Raw genomic sequence first — 23,837 nt, 5'->3', positions numbered from 1 at the left:
CGTGGCTTTGTGGCAATGCTGCATTCATGATTCATGCCCTTTCCCAATATTTGTCATTATCGAGGCACTGCCAGCTCTCTGTGAGCTGCTGGTCATGCATCTAGCCGGGGGGTTCCCAAACTTTTTTGAATCACGGCACCTTAGAGTATCAGAATTATTTTCATGGCACCCCAAGTAAATTGTGTTTATACTTAGGGTTAGTTATGTGGTAAGGAACAGGATTCACTTCAGCTTGTCCACATATTTTATTATGGGAAGCTACAAGCACTGGTTTTGCCTACTATTCTGACAAATATGAATTTTAAATACTCATGGACCACCAAGCTAAGGCACCCCTGCCAGTGTCCCAAGGGTGCCACGGCACACAGTTTGGGAACCACTGACCTAGCCCGTTTATCTCAGTGACATGCACACACTGTCTCATCACTGTAGAGCAGCCAGTGACAGAAGGGTGTCTCCCGGTGGGATGCGGGACATTCCCAAAAAAATGTGAGGTACTGTATGATGTTATACAGTATGTTCATATGTCGAGCTTCAACAGGAGCAGACAGAGAGGGGTAAATTTACTAAAGATTCTGTCTATCATTTCTCTTTTGCTTCCTAGAAAATGAAAGACATAATTTGATTTAGAAATATACCCCTGACAGTGCAGTGAGAATACTGTTCTTGCCATTGGGCAGTGAGCTGGGTATGCCGGACTCACTGTTAACTGTTCCACTTATATGTGTGAACTTAGAGGTCAAACATAGGAATGCCGACTTTTGAAGCAAGAGTTTGCACTTGTGAAGTATTCTGCTAAACCACCAATAAAATACAGTTACTTAACTACTAAGAATGCACCTGTATGTTATACATGTTGTACCATGCTGGTCCAGACTTTTAACTGTAGAAAGTAGCCTTCACCCTCTATTACAGTGCTGCAAGGTTCTCTCATCTCCTGATCTGTCCCATCAGCATTGCAGCATGGGGTGAAGGGATTTGCCTATATGTGTGTGTGTGCAGGGGCGGATGCAGGATAAAATGACAGGGGGGGCACCATGATAAAAGAGGGTATAGGTGGGGGAGGGGCGGTGTTAGTGGTGCCAGTGTACATGCTAAGAGAGCGGCAGAGAGAGGGTGGGAATGGGATTAAAAATAGGCCCTGGCATTTAAAATACACAGGCCCACCATGGCGACAAAAGTGAAGGACGCAGTTGTGCGCTTGCCGAAGGCGCGCTCCGGAAAAGGGGGTGTGGCCACTCAACAGGGGGCGTGTCCTTGAGTGTAGTGTACAACACCATATACAACTTCTACACATTATGCAACAAAATACTAGACCCCATTATATTTGCCCCTTACACATGATGCCAAATGGAATGAGCCAAAATTCACATAATGCCACACGGATTGTGTCAAAATTCACATCAAGCCACATGGATTGAGCCAGAATTCACATAATGCCACATGGATTGAGCCAAAATTCACAATACGCTACATAAACAGGGACATTGTCCACCAAAGGTGCGCATTAAACATTTACACCATAATGTCCAATACACGTTAAGTTACACGCCATTATGTCCATTATGTATTATGCCAAACACCATAATGCCTATTAAAAATTATGCTACATAAGTGCTGCTTATCTACATTCTCATTGCCAAGGGTTCCATGCTTATTGCCAGAGGTTCCATGCTCGTTGCCATATGGGATTACATGCTCATTGCCAAGGGGGAATACATGCTCGCGGTAAATGGGGGACAGCAGCCGCCAGGCAGAAGTGACAGCCACTGACAGTGGCAGAGCCTGGCTGTATTCAGAGCACTGCAGGTCCCTGCTATTTGAAATAATACCCCTTTCACACCAGAAAATGCATTTCCGGGTTGGCCCCTTTTACACCAGCCTAGTCCCTGCATTTTCTGGTGTGAGGGGGAGAGAAAACCACCCCTCCCCCCCCCCTTTAACCAGTTATCTCATTTAGCCGGCTATATCTTCGGAACCAACTGACCCATTTACATGAGACAAGTATCATATTGAAGAACTTTTGAGTGGGTTTGAATGATTTTGGTCCATTGAAACTGGAACCTTTGGTTCCAGAGTAATCTGCCCTCAAAGAACTTGATCACCTATGAAATTACATTTCAAAAATAAAAAAAATTGGTTTATATGCAATATCTCTGGAACTGATTGACGGATATGGACCAGCCTGGTATATATTGAAGGCCCAGCGATTTGGAATTGAATGAGATCAACCACAAGCTTCTGTGATGCCAGAAAGGGAACTGGCAGCCCTCGGAACCGGGTGGGGGTCAGAATTGACGGGTCCCATATTATCCTATGGGGAAAAAACCTTACAGCTTTGCCAGGCGATATCTCCGGTTCCCGGGGGGCTAGAGACACGGGGCTGGGCTCGTTCGAAAGCCCTGGTCCTCAGCTACAAAATGAAATGACAGGGGGGGCACTTGTCCGGGTGCCCCCCCCCTGAATCCACCACTGTGTGTGTGTATGTGTGCATGTGTGTGTGTGTGTGTATTTAATTTGACTCTAGCGCCAGTAATTACACTGAGCTGAATATAAAATATTTGTCTTGTGTATCAGTCCTTTTGGAGGCAATTGGAGCTTAAAGTCTTAAGGTGTCCATACACATGCAGATTTATCTTCAGATATGGCTTGTTGGAACAAAAACATGGTTATGGATGAGAGCAAATGACAGTTGATCATTTGCTTGGAATACTGGAAAACTGACAAACTGTCACTCATCCATAACCATTTTTTTGTTCCAACCAGCCAGATCTGAAGATAAATCTTACTAGTGTATGGGCACCTTTAGTCCGAGGAATACTTAATTAAACTGAACCGCATAGCACCTGATGACTTCTGATTGGCCTGCACCACAGCCAACCAGACAATATTGTGTGCGATCATCGGGAACATGCAATTGAGTACAGACTCTGCATGATATACACGATTTTTCATTCTGTTGTGTCTGATGTCTTAACGTCAAGTAGTGCAGATCTTGTACAAGTGTGTACCCGGCCTGAGCATGAGATCTATCAGACCTTCAAAAGAGTTTATTTAGAAAAAAGTCTCCATAGCAACCAATCAGCTTCTGGCTATCATCTACATCATTCTTTAAAACGTTACCTAAAAGTTAATTGGTTGTTATAGGCAACTTTCCCATCTGTACTATTTAAAAGGTGTATTCATTCCCTAAAACACAAGTACACTAACACCAATGGTGTGTACACACAATGCGATTTTGCTTGCGATTCGATCCCGATTTGTTTGGGATCAAATCAGGATCGAATTGAACAGCTTACAAAATGCATTTGATTTGACAATCAAAGTATAGATCTGTACTATATAGTCCTGCCTGCACAGTCTATTTCACTGTTCGATTTACACTAAACAGGAACGCATATCGGGATCGAATGGGCATCGAATGAGGCTGAAAACCATTCGATTTTGATTCGATTTTGACTATATAATCAAAATCAAACACAAATCTCACCATGTGTACACAGTATAAGGAACATTTATTCAGAAGCCATTTAACCTGTCACGATATGATTAGAATATATGTATAAAACCCATAAAAGATTTTCAGTTGTGGTAAATTAGCGCTAACATTAAATCCCCCCCCCCCAAATTTTTAATGTCAAGAATTTTTGTTTTCTTTTTTAGATAAATTGTTGGTTTTAACTGTTGCAACACAAGAAACAGATGGCTTTCACAGATTTCTGCAGTCTGCAAAGCACTTTAACTATACTGTAAAGGTAAGTATTTTCTTCAAATATTATTCTGTCTGACAATTTCAGTTTTTAATGTAGGATAATTATACAGCCATGAAAGGATTACTCAGTTATACATGAACTTCTCAAAAGTTGCATCCAAAAATGACTGGCTTAAGTATACTGCATGTATTCTGTGGAAGTTAACAATAGACAAAAAAAGGGTGTTGCACACACAGCGCTCAATGTATAGCCTTAAAACACAATAGTAGTGGACAGAGATATCACTATTTTTTTCCAAATAGATTTTTCATTGGAGATTTCTCAGTCGAGTGATAATATCTGAAAAGATAACCACCAATTCTCACATAACAGGTGAGTAGGTGGAATAGAGGAAAATCGTAGTGCAGATTATCTTTTGGTTAAAAAGAAGTTTTCATACAAGTCCGCACTTACAACAAGTAGACTTTTTCACAGCATATATGATATAACCCTCAGGTAAAGCTGGTAGATACACTCCTGAAGAAGACTATCGAAACGCGTTGAGTGTTTATGTGAAGACCCCCCAGGAAGAAGAGGCTGTCTGGCGATCCACGAGGCGTTACAGCAGAGATCATCCATCATCTGGTTCCGGACTGGTATATGGACCTATCGATGTTGTTTTGTTCCTGATCCATCTGATTGCTAACAGCTTTGCCTGAGGGTTATATCATATATGCTGTGAAAAAGTCTACTTGTTGTAAGTGCGGACTTGTATGAAAACTTCTTTTTAACCAAAAGATAATCTGCACTATGATTTTCCTCTATTCCACCTACTCACCTGTTATGTGAGAATTGGTGGTTATCTTTTCAGATATTATCACTCGACTGAGAAATCTCCAAAGAAAAATCTATTTGGAAAAAAATGGTGATATCTCTGTCCACTACTATTGTGTTTTAAGGCTATACATTGAGCGCTGTGTGTGCAACACCCTTTTTTTGTCTATTGTTATCCTCTTGGTGGTATTTTCCTGGATGTTATACCCGAGGTGTATTCACACTAGCTGCACTTTGTTTTAATTGCGCACATTTGGTTGGTACGCTTTTGTTGTTTCTCATCTTCTGTGGAAGTTAGTCAGAGTTGTTCATATCAGTGCTGAAGGCTGTATCAGTCACAAGCTGCCAATAGCTCTGTTTTATTTGCTGCTATACTAATTCGTTTGAGTGTGCTGATGTGGCAGATGTAATTATGTTATACACTCCTGTATTATCTTGTGGTTGTGGTAATAATATGCATGTTTACATTCTATAATTATGCCCATGTTTTGAATTGAACATATATACTTTCAAAACCCTGTGTTCTAGAAGGCAGGGTCAAATATGTTATCCAAGAATAGACAGCTGTTCCAAGTCTACTGGTTGGCTTCATTGTGAAATATGATTCAAGGGGAAGGGATACGGTCATTAGGTCTACAACAACTAGGCTGACAAGCATTGGGTCGACACCACTAGGTCGACATGGGTCAAGGTCGACAAGGATCTAGGTCGACATGACATTAGGTTGACACAAGCATTAGGTCGACATGGGCTAGGTCGACAGTCAAAAGATCGACATGGGGTTTTTCACTGTTTTTGAGCCGACATGTGCCGACAGGCGGTATTTCATGCCCTACCATCCACTAGGGCATGGTGGGAGAATAAAATTGTGTGCGGAGTGTAGCAAGGCACCGTTTCCGAAGCATTGCAAGCAAAACGAGCAATGCAAGGGGATGCGTTGCCCTTCAAACTGTGTCCATGTCGACTGTGTCAACATTCAGGTAAAAAAACAGTTAAAAAACCCATGTCGACCTTTTGACTGTCAGCCTAGCCCATGTCGACCTAATGCTTGTGTCGACCTAATGCCATGTCGACCGAGACCCATGTCGACCTTGACCAATGTCAACCTTAACCCATGTCGACCTTGCTGCATGTCGACCTAGTGGTGTCGACCCAATGCTTGTTGACCTAGTTGTTCCTCCCTAGGCTTTGTTGCATAATAATTTATTGTATTTTAATATACCACTTTGTACAATGTAGTTTTTTCCCATATTAATCCTTTCAGTGGTCCACAATAGGCAATATGCTAGTTTTCAATACATGTAGTCCAAGTGCTACTGACAAAGAAAGAGCAGAGACATATTCCTCAAATGTTCGGGATGCAGTTAAAATCCCGGCGGTCGGGATCCCGGCGTTCAGAATCCCGACGCCGGAATCCCGACCGCTGAAATCCCGACCGCCGAAATCCCGACACATTCTCCCTCTGTGGGTGTCCACGATATCCCCGGAGGGAGAATAAATTAGTGTGCCGAGCGTAGCGAGGCACGGGGCCCGCTGCATGGCGAGCGCAGTGAGCCCGCAAGGGGGGGCGATCCACGCCCCCCCCCTTGTCGGCATTTCGGCTGTCGGGATTCCGGCGTCGGGATTCTGAACGCCGGGATCCCTACCGCCAGGATTCAGTACTGAATCCAAATGTTCAACACATCATTAGAGTCTATAAAGCATGTTTTACTGTTAACCATTGGAACAAAATGATGCTCGTAATTGGACCGGCATGTACAGTACATGGAGTCTGAAAGTGTTTCATAAGCATTAACTCTCAGATAATGGAGACAATAGATAACAGATTATTAGGAGAATGCTAAGTAATTACAGTACTTGGTACACTAAGCTTTGGAAACTTTTTTTGATCACTTTTTGAAGCTAGGATGACTAACAATGTTTTTATACAATTGTGACGCTTTCTTTCAGTGCTTGCAGTGTGTGCAACACCTTAGGCCAGTGGTTCCCAAACTGTGTGCCGTGGCTCCCTGGGGTGCCTCGGGACACTTGCAGGGGTGCCACCGGTTGGTGGTCCAGGACAATTCAAATTATTTATGATCAATTATTTATGGACAAAGCCAGTGCTGGTGGCTGCCAATCATAAACTATGTGTACAAACAGAAGCAAATCCTGCCTTTTAACACATAACTGAACCTTAAAAGCACATATAAACACAATCTACAGTATGTGCCTATGCACATCCTTGCTGGCGGGTCGCCAGAACGTACGCGCTGGCGACCCGCCAGCAGCCTCGCCAGCGAGGAGACTGAGACGTGCGTGCGTCTCACGCGCACGCGCGTCTCAGTCTCCGTCGCTAGCGTGGCGGAAACCCTGTCCGTCTCCGCCTCAGGGAGACGGACGGGGTTAGGGGGGGTTAGGGGGGATGCGGGCAGGCGGCGGGGACCCCGGGTTACCGCCGGCAAGCCGGCGGGGACCCGGGGAAACGTTTGGAAGCGCCGTCGGAAGGGGGCGCGCGCGCCTCTCGTGCGCGCGCGTCCCCTTCTCACGATCGCCATGGCGCTGGCGGGGGATGGCGGCTGGCGACGCCAGCGCCATCCCCTGCAAAGATGGGAACAGACCCATCTGTACTTACTTTTATATATTTTTTGTTGGGCCTAGGGGTGCCATGGAAAAATTCTGATACTCTGGGGTGCCGTGATTCTAAAAAGATTGGGAACCCCTGCCTTAGGCTTAATAAAAAGCAAAACAACATTTTAAAAATATAGAAGTTAAAAGGGGTTGGGATCATTTGGTCTACAGCATGGTGGTCGATAGTCATTCGGTCAACATCATTAGGTCGACATGGGTCTAGATCGACGTGGTAAAAGGTCGACATGGCTATAGGTCGAAAGGTCATTAGTTCGACAGGTCATTAGTTCGACATGGGGTTTTTCACTTTTTTTGACCTGAATGTCAACACAGTCAACATGGACACAGTTTAAATTGCACTGCATCTCCCACCATGCCCTAGTGGATGGTAGGGCATGAAATACCGCCTGTCGGTACATGTCGGCTCAAAAAACAGTGAAAAACCCCATGCCGACCTTTTGACTGTCAAACTAATGACCTGTCGAACTAATGACCTTTCGACCTAGAACCATGTCGACATTTTCCCATGTCGACATAGACTCATCTCTACCTTTTCCCATGTCGACGTTATAGTGTCGGCCAAATGACTGTCGACCATCATGCTGTAGAACAAATGACTGCATCCCGTGAAAAGAACAAATATTTGCAACAGTTTTAGGTAAAGATATACCAGCATACTTTGTGGACTATCAAAAGTAGGAGGTACCAGGAGGTATATACTGCACATCCATTATATAGAGAAAAATCAGGCTTTATTAAAATGATGCTTTTTTGTCTATCTGCCATGACACCCTGAGAATCATCCATGACTAATTTTAAAACCTTAAATTTGTCTGCAGTCTGTCTAAATCATTTGTATTCTATTTACAATTCAGCATGGATCGCTAATTAGAGAATTAGCAACTCTAATTATTATTGAACAACTGCGCATGTGTACCGTTGTCATTGAGCATGCGCAAGGAAAATTAGCAACTGTGAATGGATTACCATTACAATGCAGCCACAGTTTGACTGACAGGAAGCCGACATTTGGGGGTGGAAACCCGACATTTTCTGGGTGTGTCTGAACGAACGTAGGCATTCCCATGTGTTTTTAAGGTGGATCTCTGACATCAGTGCTGACCACATACAGCCTGTCTCAGTCGCAGATAAGTGGCAGCCTCAGACCTACTGACATTTTCTCAGATGGCAAATCTGCTTTAATGTTCTGGGACTTACATATGTATCTGCAAGTAGCAGGCGATCTGCGATGCATTTGCAATTTTTTACAGGGCATTATTTTCTTTCTGTCTGGGCAGCGGCAACTGCAACTTCTCAGATGCTGCATTAGGCCCAGTAAACAGATCGACAGATTACGAAACTTGAACACCTAGCTAAGATCTGATTTTTTCCGTTTGAATTGAATCTGTGGACTATTTATTTATTTTTGTCATAATGATGTGTATATGCAACCTGTCTCAAAGTGCTTGCTAGTGAAGATGGTTCTGTTTCCTGTCCATTCTGTAACGCCAGCTGATCCCATTCCTCCACAATGAGATATCAGATTTTTTTTTTTTATTAAAAACATTTTGTTGGAAACACATTTACTGTTTTTTTTTTTTTGTATGAATTTTGTCCTTATCTAACTCTAAAGTTTGAGTAATGTAAATCCAAAATATGTTTTTAATTGTTCCTTTGGCTGAAATATGTAAAAAGCCCTTATAGTTCTATTTATCAAATGTCCTCGCTGAATTACACATATGTTTTTAATAATAATATTTATTTTAGGTTCTGGGCAAAGGACTAGACTGGAAAGGTGGAGATGTAGGCTATTCAATAGGAGGCGGTCAGAAAGTTCGACTATTAAAAGAGGCTTTGGAAGGATTTACAGAGAACGAAGATCTAGTTGTTCTTTTCACAGACAGGTAATTCATTTAACTGGAGTGAATACAATAGAATTCAGTTATAATTTTTTTATCTGTTTTTTACATATTGGAAGATTGCATTTTCTTAAACAATGTTCTATGAAATTCTAAAAAGTCTAGCGTTGAAAGATATTTCCAACAAGAGACCATTTGAGTCACCCAGCAGGCATAACTGTGGGTGGGGGATGGGGATGGTGGACTTGCCAGACATATGCTATGAAATGAAATTCCTTTTACTACTGGGAAATTGGAACATGTTTTCCAGAAAATATTAAGGGATTCTGAGTTACATGTAAGCCAGTTTGTATGGCTGGTCACTTGGGTTCGCTACAGCAGGGAGGGTGAAAAAAACATTTCCAGACTGAAAAAGTAAGGACAGTACGAGAAGGAGGAGGGATATAAGTGCAGTTTGGTATATTTGTTACAAGGTTCATGTAATTTGTAATCTGCATCCCTTGAACAAAAAGTTGAGATTTCCCCAGTCCCAATCTGTGTGGGGTCTGGGAATAGTGGCTGTGCTTAAATGTCCTCTAGACCTGACATCCATATAATGCACACTGTAAAGAAATAAGAAACAAGTTCATACTGGGACCAGTACCTTGGTCAGTCCATAATGTTTTTATTCCAAAAATAAGGTGAAACTGTTGCAATCCAAATAGTTCAAAGAGCATAGGTCCTGATTCACTATGAATATGCGTTCCGCAGCGCAGTTTTTCCGATCTATCAGTTTCTTAGCCCCACCTATACAATTATAAAGTGAAATAAGCACCAACTTATCATGCAGTATGCCATACTACAGTTAAAGAAATGGGGAGGGGGGGTGTTGGAGTAGATTGCGCTGCTGTTATTAAACAATTAATTTAAACAACAGACACATTAATGGGTGGCATAAGATGAATGAGTATTTGGACACACTGTTTATATTTAAATTATTTTATATGAAAAATAGAAAAAAGATATACATTTACAAACATACAATTAATAAAACAATTTCATAATTAGGTGTAATCATATGTATGAATGATTCACCATTAGTGGTATCCGATTAAAATAAAAATTAATAGAGATCGTTAGCAGCAGACACTTAATAAATCACTAAGTTGCGATAAATTTGTGGAATAATCGCTTAGTATAATGAAGAAATGTCCAGGACTGAAAGTCTTAATTAAGGACAGTAGAAATATTGATGATAGGAACACAGGTATTTGCACATATGCTCACCCTTGGATGTTTCGAGTTTTGGAATTGGAATTACTCCAGCACTTTAGTTGTCAGGATGTTACGTTAGAGCTCTTCACAAATGTAAGGCTTTAGGTGCTCCTCTCAGTATATGCCCGTAGATCCAGCCAGTGGTTAGGTATAGAATTTACCTTCGCTTTGCCACAGCGGAAAAGGGATAATATAAGGTATGGAAGTCCAGAATCTCTAGTGCAGAGTGGACACACTAGATGAGATAGCTGATGGCCGGCAGCGTGGGGGGGTCCGCTGCACTTCAGCTAATAGATGCAGATGAAAGGCGATGGTGCGGCTGCAGGTAATACCTGTGCTGGTGACGGAGCCGCTTGTCAGCGCCGCGTACCTGCGGCTGGAGGTGATGCCGGTGTATGGCTGCTAGACTGCCCGTGGTATATGCTGGCTGAGCGGGTGCTGTAATAGCAGCTAGCAGGGTCCGGTGGTGAGCGGGGACACCGCACTGGTGCCGGCTTAATGATGGGAGTGCACGGCAATATCGAGCTCCAAGGAGATGTTGAAAACAGCGTGTACCGGCAAAAGGTTAGCAGCGTGTGGAGAGCTGCACTTTGGTTTGTAGGTGAACAGGTGTCTGCTTGCGTGGATCAAGTGGGTATGACGTCAACGCGTTTCGTCCCCTTCAGTCAAGTGGGAACTTTTTCAAGACGGATGGTGTGTGTGTCTTTGGAAGCTTTATTTAAAGGAAGGTGATTGGCTTAATTGGCAAATTGCAATCACTTAAAACAGGTGGTATTTCACCTCATCGGATGTCTGTTTGTGCACAGTAGTTGTTACGATCGTGCTTTAATAATATAACCGCTTATAACATAAAAACAATAAACAGTGTGTCCCTTAACTTAAGTTCATTAATCATATATAATCAGGTACTCTACCTAACATCTATTGAATACAATACATTTATATGCATATGGAGAATCGAATCTTCTGTCATAATAAAAAGGAAGATATAGATGGAATATATAAGTTAAATTTATGCTGAATAAATTTATTTAGTCAAAAGAGCGTTGAAAAGACATCAATAAGTATTCATGATATTATAAATATATATTCTTATAAAGAGTTTTTACAGAAAAAATTATCATATCATTTATAGAGAGAGATTTAATACAGATAATCCATATGAGAGAGAGAACATTATATATAGTAGATATGTATTTCGAGAGAACAATTTTAATATATATATAAAGACTTTTTAATAGTTGGAGGGTACAACATTGTTCCTATAATAATCGATGAGTGCCTATTTGCACTAAGAAATATTATTGCAAAGAGAGAATATTCCTCAAATCTATTGAGAAAGAGAATAGTTATATACATAACAATTTATTTGGAATAATATTATGCTAAGTTGCAAAGATGGATGCTCTAATTTGATAGAATATGAATTGGGAAACAGTCAAGAGTAATTTAGGGGACAACCAAAGATATTTCACAGGAAGATAAATACATTTCTTTTATTTATATTTTCTTATTGTATAGTTTAAATTACACTTTTATATTGTGTTGATATATCAATTAAGATTTTAATTCAGAAATAACTAGTGGTCTCTCAGGGGGTGGGGCAAGTGGGGTCTAGCACACCCGGCATGTCACCCCAGAGGGAGCATGTCGGGTAGATCCCTATCACTCCGTCCCATGAGAGACAAATATTATAAGTATTTATAGAGGGTCCAATTGGGAAACAGTCAAAAGCAATTTGGGAGACAGCCAAAAATATTTCACAGGAAGATACAAATACTTCTTTTATTTGTATTTACTTATTATATAGTTTAAATTACACTTTTATATTAGATTGATATAGCGATTATGAATTTAGTTCAAACATAACTAATGGTCTATCAGGGGGTGGGGCAAGTGGGGTCAAGCACACCCGGCATGTCACCCCAGAGGGTGCATGTCGGGTAGGTCCCCATCACTCCATCCCATGAGAGACAGCCTTATAAGTGATTGTGGAGGGGGACTATTTTGATTAGTCTAGACAAGTAAAATCGAGGGCCTCGTTAAGTCCCTGTGGATTCAGGGTATCTAGTTTAAAGATCCAAGCTGATTCTGCAAGGCATAGTTTTCGGTACCTATCGCCTCCTCTTTTTGTCATGACAATTTGCTCAACTCCAGTAACAGACAGGCCACTTGGGTCACCTTCATGTTTTGCTAGAAAGTGACGCGGGACACTGTGATTTTGCATTTTCTTAAGAATGTTATTTCTGTGTTCCCTAAAACGGCTTTTTAAACTCCTGGTAGTGCGTCCTACGTACTGGAGTTTACAGGAGCACTCCAGCACGTAGACGCAATATGTGGTTTCACAGTTCAAAAATTGTTTAATAGGAAATACTTGTTTATTACAAGTTGATGTAATTTCTTTTTTCCTATTGGACATATATTTGCAAGTAATACAGATATTTCTATTACATTTAAAATTACCAGTGGGTTTGGGAGGAATCCAAGTAGATGACTGATTAGGTTTCAATGAAGGTAATAAACTTGGGGATATAAAATCCTTTATATTCTTGTTCCTTCTAAAGGTAATTTTGGGGGTAATTCGGGTCTCTTGTAGGATTTTGTCATATGTCAATAATTTGAAGTTATCCAATATTATTTTCTTAATTTGTTGGGACTTGTTATTAAATTTTGAGACAAACGTAATAGTGTTAGTTGTAATAAATTCGTTCTTATTTTGTTTAGTAGCTAAAAGACTTGCTCTCTTTATTGTGTTCACCTGTTTATGTGCTTCTTGAAGAATAGCATCAGGGTAGCCTCTTCTCCTAAAGTTATTGATCATTACTTCAGCTTGTGCATTATATTCTGAATCTAGTGCGCAATTGCGGCGGATTCGCAATAATTGGTTTTTGGGGATATTATTTATCCAGGGCTTATAATGTCCGCTTTGAAAATGAAGATAGTTATTAGTCCCTACTGGTTTTACATAATTAGTAGTGATCAGGGTATTATCCTGGATGGAGAATGCGATATCCAGGAAATTAACAGTAGTATAACTAAAAGTGTGAGTGAATTTGAGGTTAAATGTGTTTAAATTAAGAAAATTAACAAATTCAAGTGCCAAATCGTGTCCCCCGTGCCAAATGATAAACAAATCGTCAATGAAACGGCCATAGAGGACCAGATTCTCTCTATATGGACCGCCCCATATAAGTTGTTCTTCTAGGCGGCCCATATAGAGGTTCGCAAAGCTTGGTGCAAATCTGGTCCCCATGGCCGTTCCAAGGCGCTGTAAGAAATATAGATCTTCAAAAATAAAATAATTGTGAGTGAGAATGTGAGTGATTGAATCTAAAATAAATTGTTTGCGGGAAAGTGAAATATCTTTATCCGTATCCAAATAGTGACTAATTGCTGTGACACCCTTATCGTGTGGTATATTAGTGTACAATGCCTGTACATCAAGGGTTAAGAAACCCCAGCCCTCATTCCAAGATAGATCTAAAGTTTTGTTCAAAATGTGCGTAGTGTCTTTAATATGTGATGAAAGTGATAAAACAAATTTTTGAAGGTGAGAATCTACAAAATGTGACAGATTGGACGTGAGGGAACCAACACCTGAAATAATAGGTCTCCCGGGGGGTGAAGTGAGGTGCTTGTGTATTTTGGGTAAAAAATAAAATGTGGGGGTTATGGGGTGATATGGGAATAAAAACTGTGATTCTTCCCTGGATATCGCACCCTCCATCACTGCTTTATCTAATAGATTTTTAAGTTGTGTTTGGAAAGAGGGGGTAGGGTTGGATGGAAGTTTTAAATAGTAGTTGTTATCATTAAGTTGTTTGAATGCTTCATTTAGATATGCTTCTCTTTCCATCAAAACAACCCCCCCCCCTTTATCCGCCTGTTTGACCACGATTGCGAGGTCCTTTTTTAGAGCACGAAGTTCTGTGCGTTCTAGCTTAGTTAAGTTATCTTTGGTAATATTTTTCTTTGCTGTTTTTGTACATAATTTTTTGAAATCATCTAAGGTTTTGTTGTAAAAAATGGTGATGGCGGGACTCTTATGTTCAAGGGGAAAGAAATTTGATTTTTTCTTAAAGAGTGGTTGGCTGGTAGAAGCACTCAGCAGGTTAATATTAAATAATTCGATTTCTTCTGTATTATTTTCCTCCAATAAAGATTGAAGTGTCTCAAGGCCTTGTTTATCAGTGATATCTAACACTATAGGGTTTGTCTCTCCAGCTATGTTTGCTTTTCTTAGATCTTTAGAGGCAAAAAACCGTTTCCGACATAGGTCGCGTGTGAACCTATTCAGATCGGTAAATAACTCAAAGATATTAGGATCTTTTTGTGGAGCGAAATTTAGTCCTTTGCAGAGAAGAGTTTTCTGGGAGTCTGTAAGTTGGTGTGAAGTTAAATTGAATATGCCTGTAGTGTCTATTTTAGTCTCTGCTTTCTTTGCTCTCTTTCTCCCTCCTCTTCTCCCTCTCTGTCTCGATGTCTTTTTGGTGTGTGATTGGTCAGATTGGTATAGGGATTGTGATCCTGCCAGGTTCTTGACCGAAAAACCTGGCTATTTGGCGCTCCGGTATTACGGGTCTCGTCAGGGGTGGGCTGTTGATTGGGTGGATGTATTATACTTCTCTCTTTGGTATTATATCTACTTTGATTATAGTGATTATGTTTATAATCTGAATTATATGAGTTATTTCTATCTCTCCTGTTCTGGTAGGATCTGTCTCGATTATTTCTAAAAGAAAGCTTCCTCTGTCTAAATTGTGGGCGGGCTCTATTGAATGAGTTTGACTCAGCATTAAATTCATTTGAATTTGTTTTGTGATATGTCCTCACTATGTCTTTTTTATAATCATTTTGGTCCCTCTCCCACTTCCTCTTTTTGTTTGATAAAAGTTCTCTCTCAAATCTCTCTACTCTGTTATTAATTTGTTCGTCTTTATCCTTAAAAGTTGAATTCTCCTTATGAGTAAGCAGTTCGTCTTTAAGTTTATCTATCTTAAGTACAGTTTGATCAACCATTTCTTCACGGTATTGTATCAACAATCTCATACACATTTAACCTCAAATTCACTCACACTTTTAGTTATACTACTGTTAATTTCCTGGATATCGCATTCTCCATCCAGGATAATACCCTGATCACTACTAATTATGTAAAACCAGTAGGGACTAATAACTATCTTCATTTTCAAAGCGGACATTATAAGCCCTGGATAAATAATATCCCCAAAAACCAATTATTGCGAATCCGCCGCAATTGCGCACTAGATTCAGAATATAATGCACAAGCTGAAGTAATGATCAATAACTTTAGGAGAAGAGGCTACCCTGATGCTATTCTTCAAGAAGCACATAAACAGGTGAACACAATAAAGAGAGCAAGTCTTTTAGCTACTAAACAAAATAAGAACGAATTTATTACAACTAACACTATTACGTTTGTCTCAAAATTTAATAACAAGTCCCAACAAATTAAGAAAATAATATTGGATAACTTCAAATTATTGACATATGACAAAATCCTACAAGAGACCCGAATTACCCCCAAAATTACCTTTAGAAGGAACAAGAATATAAAGGATTTTATATCCCCAAGTTTATTACCTTCATTGAAACCTAATCAGTCATCTACTTGGATTCCTCCCAAACCCACTGGTAATTTTAAATGTAATAGAAATATCTGTATTACTTGCAAATATATGTCCAATAGGAAAAAAGAAATTACATCAACTTGTAATAAACAAGTATTTCCTATTAAACAATTTTTGAACTGTGAAACCACATATTGCGTCTACGTGCTGGAGTGCTCCTGTAAACTCCAGTACGTAGGACGCACTACCAGGAGTTTAAAAAGCCGTTTTAGGGAACACAGAAATAACATTCTTAAGAAAATGCAAAATCACAGTGTCCCGCGTCACTTTCTAGCAAAACATGAAGGTGACCCAAGTGGCCTGTCTGTTACTGGAGTTGAGCAAATTGTCATGACAAAAAGAGGAGGCGATAGGTACCGAAAACTATGCCTTGCAGAATCAGCTTGGATCTTTAAACTAGATACCCTGAATCCACAGGGACTTAACGAGGCCCTCGATTTTACTTGTCTAGACTAATCAAAATAGTCCCCCTCCACAATCACTTATAAGGCTGTCTCTCATGGGATGGAGTGATGGGGACCTACCCGACATGCACCCTCTGGGGTGACATGCCGGGTGTGCTTGACCCCACTTGCCCCACCCCCTGATAGACCATTAGTTATGTTTGAACTAAATTCATAATCGCTATATCAATCTAATATAAAAGTGTAATTTAAACTATATAATAAGTAAATACAAATAAAAGAAGTATTTGTATCTTCCTGTGAAATATTTTTGGCTGTCTCCCAAATTGCTTTTGACTGTTTCCCAATTGGACCCTCTATAAATACTTATAATATTTGTCTCTCATGGGACGGAGTGATAGGGATCTACCCGACATGCTCCCTCTGGGGTGACATGCCGGGTGTGCTAGACCCCACTTGCCCCACCCCCTGAGAGACCACTAGTTATTTCTGAATTAAAATCTTAATTGATATATCAACACAATATAAAAGTGTAATTTAAACTATACAATAAGAAAATATAAATAAAAGAAATGTATTTATCTTCCTGTGAAATATCTTTGGTTGTCCCCTAAATTACTCTTGACTGTTTCCCAATTCATATTCTATCAAATTAGAGCATCCATCTTTGCAACTTAGCATAATATTATTCCAAATAAATTGTTATGTATATAACTATTCTCTTTCTCAATAGATTTGAGGAATATTCTCTCTTTGCAATAATATTTCTTAGTGCAAATAGGCACTCATCGATTATTATAGGAACAATGTTGTACCCTCCAACTATTAAAAAGTCTTTATATATATATTAAAATTGTTCTCTCGAAATACATATCTACTATATATAATGTTCTCTCTCTCATATGGATTATCTGTATTAAATCTCTCTCTATAAATGATATGATAATTTTTTCTGTAAAAACTCTTTATAAGAATATATATTTATAATATCATGAATACTTATTGATGTCTTTTCAACGCTCTTTTGACTAAATAAATTTATTCAGCATAAATTTAACTTATATATTCCATCTATATCTTCCTTTTTATTATGACAGAAGATTCGATTCTCCATATGCATATAAATGTATTGTATTCAATAGATGTTAGGTAGAGTACCTGATTATATATGATTAATGAACTTAAGTTAAGGGACACACTGTTTATTGTTTTTATGTTATAAGCGGTTATATTATTAAAGCACGATCGTAACAACTACTGTGCACAAACAGACATCCGATGAGGTGAAATACCACCTGTTTTAAGTGATTGCAATTTGCCAATTAAGCCAATCACCTTCCTTTAAATAAAGCTTCCAAAGACACACACACCATCCGTCTTGAAAAAGTTCCCACTTGACTGAAGGGGACGAAACGCGTTGACGTCATACCCACTTGATCCACGCAAGCAGACACCTGTTCACCTACAAACCAAAGTGCAGCTCTCCACACGCTGCTAACCTTTTGCCGGTACACGCTGTTTTCAACATCTCCTTGGAGCTCGATATTGCCGTGCACTCCCATCATTAAGCCGGCACCAGTGCGGTGTCCCCGCTCACCACCGGACCCTGCTAGCTGCTATTACAGCACCCGCTCAGCCAGCATATACCACGGGCAGTCTAGCAGCCATACACCGGCATCACCTCCAGCCGCAGGTACGCGGCGCTGACAAGCGGCTCCGTCACCAGCACAGGTATTACCTGCAGCCGCACCATCGCCTTTCATCTGCATCTATTAGCTGAAGTGCAGCGGACCCCCCCACGCTGCCGGCCATCAGCTATCTCATCTAGTGTGTCCACTCTGCACTAGAGATTCTGGACTTCCATACCTTATATTATCCCTTTTCCGCTGTGGCAAAGCGAAGGTAAATTCTATACCTAACCACTGGCTGGATCTACGGGCATATACTGAGAGGAGCACCTAAAGCCTTACATTTGTGAAGAGCTCTAACGTAACATCCTGACAACTAAAGTGCTGGAGTAATTCCAATTCCAAAACTCGAAACATCCAAGGGTGAGCATATGTGCAAATACCTGTGTTCCTATCATCAATATTTCTACTGTCCTTAATTAAGACTTTCAGTCCTGGACATTTCTTCATTATACTAAGCGATTATTCCACAAATTTATCGCAACTTAGTGATTTATTAAGTGTCTGCTGCTAACGATCTCTATTAATTTTTATTTTAATCGGATACCACTAATGGTGAATCATTCATACATATGATTACACCTAATTATGAAATTGTTTTATTAATTGTATGTTTGTAAATGTATATCTTTTTTCTATTTTTCATATAAAATAATTTAAATATAAACAGTGTGTCCAAATACTCATTCATCTTATGCCACCCATTAATGTGTCTGTTGTTTAAATTAATTGTTTAATAACAGCAGCGCAATCTACTCCAACACCCCCCCTCCCCATTTCTTTATCTGTGTGAGTCAGGACAGACTCACAGGAGTGTATGCTGCAGCTGTACTAACCTGATTATATATTATATATTATAACTTTTTCAATATTGCCTAGCGCCGGGAAGTGTGTTTTAGGGTGTTCCCAGTTCTGGGTCTCCCTGCTACATACCCACCCCCCAAATGCCATACTACAGTCCCAAGTTTGTGAAAACTTTTGGTATAAAAATCAAATCAAAAACAAGATAGCTATTACCAAAACATTTAAAAATAATAATTTCTATTACAAAATGTAATTAATTCTAATTGATGTCCTTTGATGTCCCCCTCACACTATTATTATTACTCTTTGCTACCAGTAGGATGTACCAGGTAATAGAGTAGTCACTTGACCGTCTTGTATTGGTTACCGATTAACAGTTGGGAATATCCTATTTCTCCAAACTTCTTTTGGCTCCTCAATAAGCTGCTGAGGTAAAAGCTGCAGTGTGGAGATCCACAGAGAGTTCGCCAACAGCCGTGGACAAGCGATTCTCATGCTGGCTACTTGTAACTGGATGAGAGGACTCCTGGCCGGGTTCCATTGTATAGCTAGACAGCGCCTAGCTAGTCAATAGGTCATCCCCATATGGTCCACATGCAATAGGTCCACATGGTGAAAGGTTGGCACTGTCAAAAGTTCGACATGTAAATGGTTGACTTCTTTATGGTCGACAGGTCTAAAATGCTTCAATGACAATTGTCAACTAACAAGTGATCAACACAAGTATTTTTTTTCCAACTTTTGTTTCCTTTACCATCTATGTGAACTACTATTGGGAATAGTAACCCGTGGCAAGTACAACAGTAGCGAAGAGAGCTACCTTGCCCAAAGCAAGTGCAGCAAGCCCACAAGGGTCAACATTTCACTAGTTGTGGTCACAGACTAAAATTTTGGCCAAAAAACATAATTTCCCTGTCAACTTTTAACCCTGTCGACCTTTCGTACCTGTCAACCTTTTAATGTTGATCTTGTCGACCTTTTGCATGTCAACTATATGGGATCAACCTATTCACTTTTTTGTGTAGATCCTATCCCCACTGCGGGGACAATGCTAGCCCTGCTGCTAACTCCAGGCTGCGCAAGAGATCTCACGATAAAAAGTGAGATCTTGCACATGCGCAGTGAGCCGGCCGGGGGAGAGAAGGTTTTTTTTAAATGCGCATGCGCAGCACTGTGGGAGCACCGATAATGAGAGCCGTTAACGCTGGGCATAACAGCTCTCCTTATCGGTAGGGGCAGGTTGATACATCTGCCCCAGTGTCCACTGCACATACAGCGAACATATGCTTTTCATGTGTTTCCCAGGCACCTGCCCAACCTGCAGCTATTATAACTTGCCACTTTTCTGTTTATTTTTTCCTTATTTCCACCTTGCCACAAAAGATAATATTTCTAGAAAATATGTACCCAATGATTACAGATAAAATTAATCTACCAATAGTAGATGGAAATCCATTTCATATTAATGCTGCACTGTTCCGGATTCTATAGCCCCCAACATCAGTGACCCTGCTGATTATCCAAGCAACATTATTGCATCTATTTGATGGAAACAGGTGTAAAGGGGACTTGCAGCATCAATCAAATTATTATTATACTTCTTTTATCCAATGGTATATTAAATGCCTTTAGTCTATTTATCTAGACACATACAGAGAACCTTTTCATATTAGCAGCTGGACCATGTTTATTGTTGTGTCAGTGACATCACCACACACATAACCATTGGCGGCTCCTGCTATTGGGACTATTAGGACTGCAGCCCCTCCAGTGAAAACCAGGAGGTTTCCAGTGTAAAACAGCCAAGGTGCAGTGAGCAGGGTGCAGATAAAGCCAGTGTGCAGATAACAGGGTGCAAGCAAAATAAAGTTATTTATTGTATGAATGATTGTGGTGGGGGCCGTAAATTGGGTGGGGGCCAGAAATGTCAACAAAGAGATTTAGTAATAAGTCTATTACCCCTAAAGCTAAGCCTAACATTTACTATTTTTCACATTGTATACATTGTATATATTAACATTCTATCCATTTTAAAATCTCCCAGGTGTCTACAAGTACTATGTAGGCATTTAATTATGTCGGCATAATAACTTTCAACATCATGAATGTTGACTTAATGATTGCTAAGCCTACATTTAGCAGGGAATAAAATACATATCTGCACAATTAGCTAAAGGCCATTTACTGTAGTTGCAAATCGAGTTTTGTGGTGTTACATGTTTGGACTAACCAGTATAAATTAGATCCGTGGGAGGTGAAGGCACATTTGAGGAGGCATTTCCTGTTAGTAGTGTGAACAAAAGATTTGTTTTCACAACACGTCTGATTACAAGTTGTCTGATACGGTCAGTTGTATGCCTCTGGTGATTTCCATTGCCCTTCTACAGAAGCAGAGAAGCACATTTCTGTGTGATGTTCTGGGTGATTATGAGTACCTCAAAACACACATAAGTTACATAATATAATAAGATCAATTTTCATGACGCATCACTTCTGAATCCCACAGCAGTGTGTAAAAAGAAGAAGGCCATTGTCAGGGATGCGGTAAGCATCACCGCGGTCAGAATGCCTGTATCATTATACTGATGTCAGCATCCCGGCTGCCTTCAGAACACTGACACTGGAACTTCTAAAGATTCCAGATGCTGAAGCTGGAATACCTGGAAGTATGTGGGCTGGGTTAGGGTTAGGCCGAGAATGAAGAGGGTTAGGTTTAAGCAGTAGTTGGAGAATTTAGGATTAGGCTGCATGGAGGGGGAGGTTAGGGATCGGCTGTGGGGAGAGGGGGTTAGGTTTAGGTGCTTAGTGGGGGGCTGGTTAGTGGGGGGCTGGATTAGGGTCAGACTGCAGGGTGGGGTGATGAGTAGGAGATAGGCTGCTGCAAGGGAGGGTTGGGGCAAGGGGGTAGGAGGAGAGAGTTAGATCCCTTATGGAGCCCATGCTAGAATTCTCAGTTTCGAGATGCTGGGGTCGGACTTTTAACCACCTACATCCCCATAGTTACCCCTTTGCATAAGACCAAAAAAGCCTCCTCTTGTGTGTGGAATTATTTTACCCAAATTCTGAAAACATTTCTAAAGGCATTTGTACCATTTGGGTTGATAAACTTATACCCCTTTCACATTGCACTTTTAAAACGGTATATTGCCGTTTTTTTCCCATTTTAAAACGTTTAAGGCTGCAATGTGAAAGTGCCAAAGTTAATTTACCGGTTAAAGATAACCGGTATTTCAACACGGTTAAAAAGCAGAGTCCTACACGTTTTAAAGCCGTTTTTTAGGCAGTGTGAATGGCTCTATTTCAATGGCTTGAAACGTGTCCCTTGGGGGTTAAACGGGTTGAATTTTGAATGGTATTAAATGATTTTTAAAACGGTTTTCACCTGCAATGTGAAAGGTCTCAAGGCTCAGACCCGTTTTAAAGTCCCATTTAAGAATACCGTGTCATTACCCATTTCTGCAATGTGAAAGCAGTATTAGTAGAGGTAGGGACATTAACCATCTAGGCATTTCCTCCCTGTTACGTAATTTGCAGCAAATTATATCAAGCTATTTATCAAAATATGAAAAAAAAAAAAATCCTGTACAATAATAATTAGCAGTGCAGTATTAGCTAACAGCAGTTTCACCAGCCCATCAAAGGTAGTCGTTCCAAAAAATGGTTTGTGGGGACCAAACAATTTGGATAATGGATATTCGGATACGGAATACTCAACCTGTACCTTCCTGCGAAGTGTTTGGCTTGTAAAACTGACCATTTCTTTTTTAATATCCAACATAATGGTGGGTCAAATGGGCCAAGGACATTTTAGTCTTTATCACTTTTCTTTTCATTATGGACTGTATGGTACTTGTGTACTTTCACGGCTCCCATCGCATGCCATATGTAGTGGCATGCGATGGCATGCGATGCAATTTTTTCCGTATTTTTATGCATTCTGATGCGATGTCATTTTTCACAGAAATTATGGACATGAGTTGACATCATGTAAAATGCACCCCAAATGTCATTTTTCACACTGTACCACCCCCACTATCAACGCCAACCCGAATCGTGGCGAGCGCAGCGAGCCCGCGAGGGGCGACGGTATGCGTCCTACGACCTTTTCATACCCCCACTATCCACGTCGGTGTGGAGTTGAGAATAGAAAGTGTGGCGAGCGCAGCGAGCCACCGAGCCCGAAGCGTGGCGAACCCTGCGAGGGGACGCGGATACCTTCACAGGTATCCGTGTCCCCTCGCGTGCTTCACAGGTATCCGTGTCCCCTTGCGGGCTTCACAGGTATCCATGTCCCCTCGCGGGGCTCGCTGTGCTCGCCACGCTTCGGGCTCGGTGGCTCGCTGCGCTCGCCACACTTTCTATTCTCAACTCCACGCCGACGTGGATAGTGGGGGTATGATCTCGCTGCGCTCGCCACGCTTCGGGTTGGCGTTGATAGTGGGGGTGGTACAGTGTGAAAAATGACATTTGGGGTGCATTTTACATGATGTCAACTCATGTCCATAATTTCTGTGAAAAATGACATCGCATCGCATCAGATCGCATGCGATCTCATGCGATCGCATGCGATGCGATTTTTCTCTGTACGATGCACATCGTGGGAGCCGTGAAAGTACACAAGTACCGACTGTATTCTTCAGTAGCATTGGTGTCTTATTTGCATAAATAAACATTTTGTTATTGGCTGTTGCTTATTACTAATTTGCAACACAATTTTAAACAAAAATAACTGCAATGTGTTTGTGCCTCTGCTTTGTTGGTTTAGCCGGTTAGTTTACCCAGGCAGCATTTTTCCAAAATTGATGAACAATATTGTGAACTGTGAGGTGGTAAAAGGGGACTGGAAATAACTGGAAATGAATCTTACTTAAAGTGCGTACACACGTACAGATTTTCTGTCTGATCTATCTGGTGGGAACAAAAACCTGGAAATGTATGGGAGCATATGACATCAAAAAAATCAAAAATTTCCACCCAAATGCAGGAAAAAAGAAAAAAAATTATATGCTTTGATAAATTTGTTATATCAGAATGATTAAAC

At 40.6% G+C, this 23,837-nt stretch overlaps 1 protein-coding gene across 2 annotated transcripts in view; it reads left to right on the top strand.

The window, feature by feature from the left end:
• The window catches only part of PLOD2 (procollagen-lysine,2-oxoglutarate 5-dioxygenase 2), a 129,053-nt gene that overhangs the window by 42,072 nt on the left and 63,144 nt on the right, over window positions 1–23,837 (top strand). For both annotated transcript variants that reach the window (XM_083178005.1, XM_083178003.1), the window contains exons 2-3: window positions 3,664–3,755; window positions 8,904–9,040. In XM_083178005.1, the coding sequence (XP_083034131.1) occupies window positions 3,664–3,755; window positions 8,904–9,040 (229 nt within the window). The remainder of the gene's footprint in view (window positions 1–3,663; window positions 3,756–8,903; window positions 9,041–23,837) is intronic.

Source organism: Crinia signifera, chromosome 3, assembly GCF_055691185.1.
Source record: "Crinia signifera chromosome 3, ASM5569118v1, whole genome shotgun sequence".
Classification (NCBI taxonomy): domain Eukaryota; kingdom Metazoa; phylum Chordata; class Amphibia; order Anura; family Myobatrachidae; genus Crinia; species Crinia signifera.
This window is presented reverse-complemented; position numbering and strand designations above follow the sequence as displayed.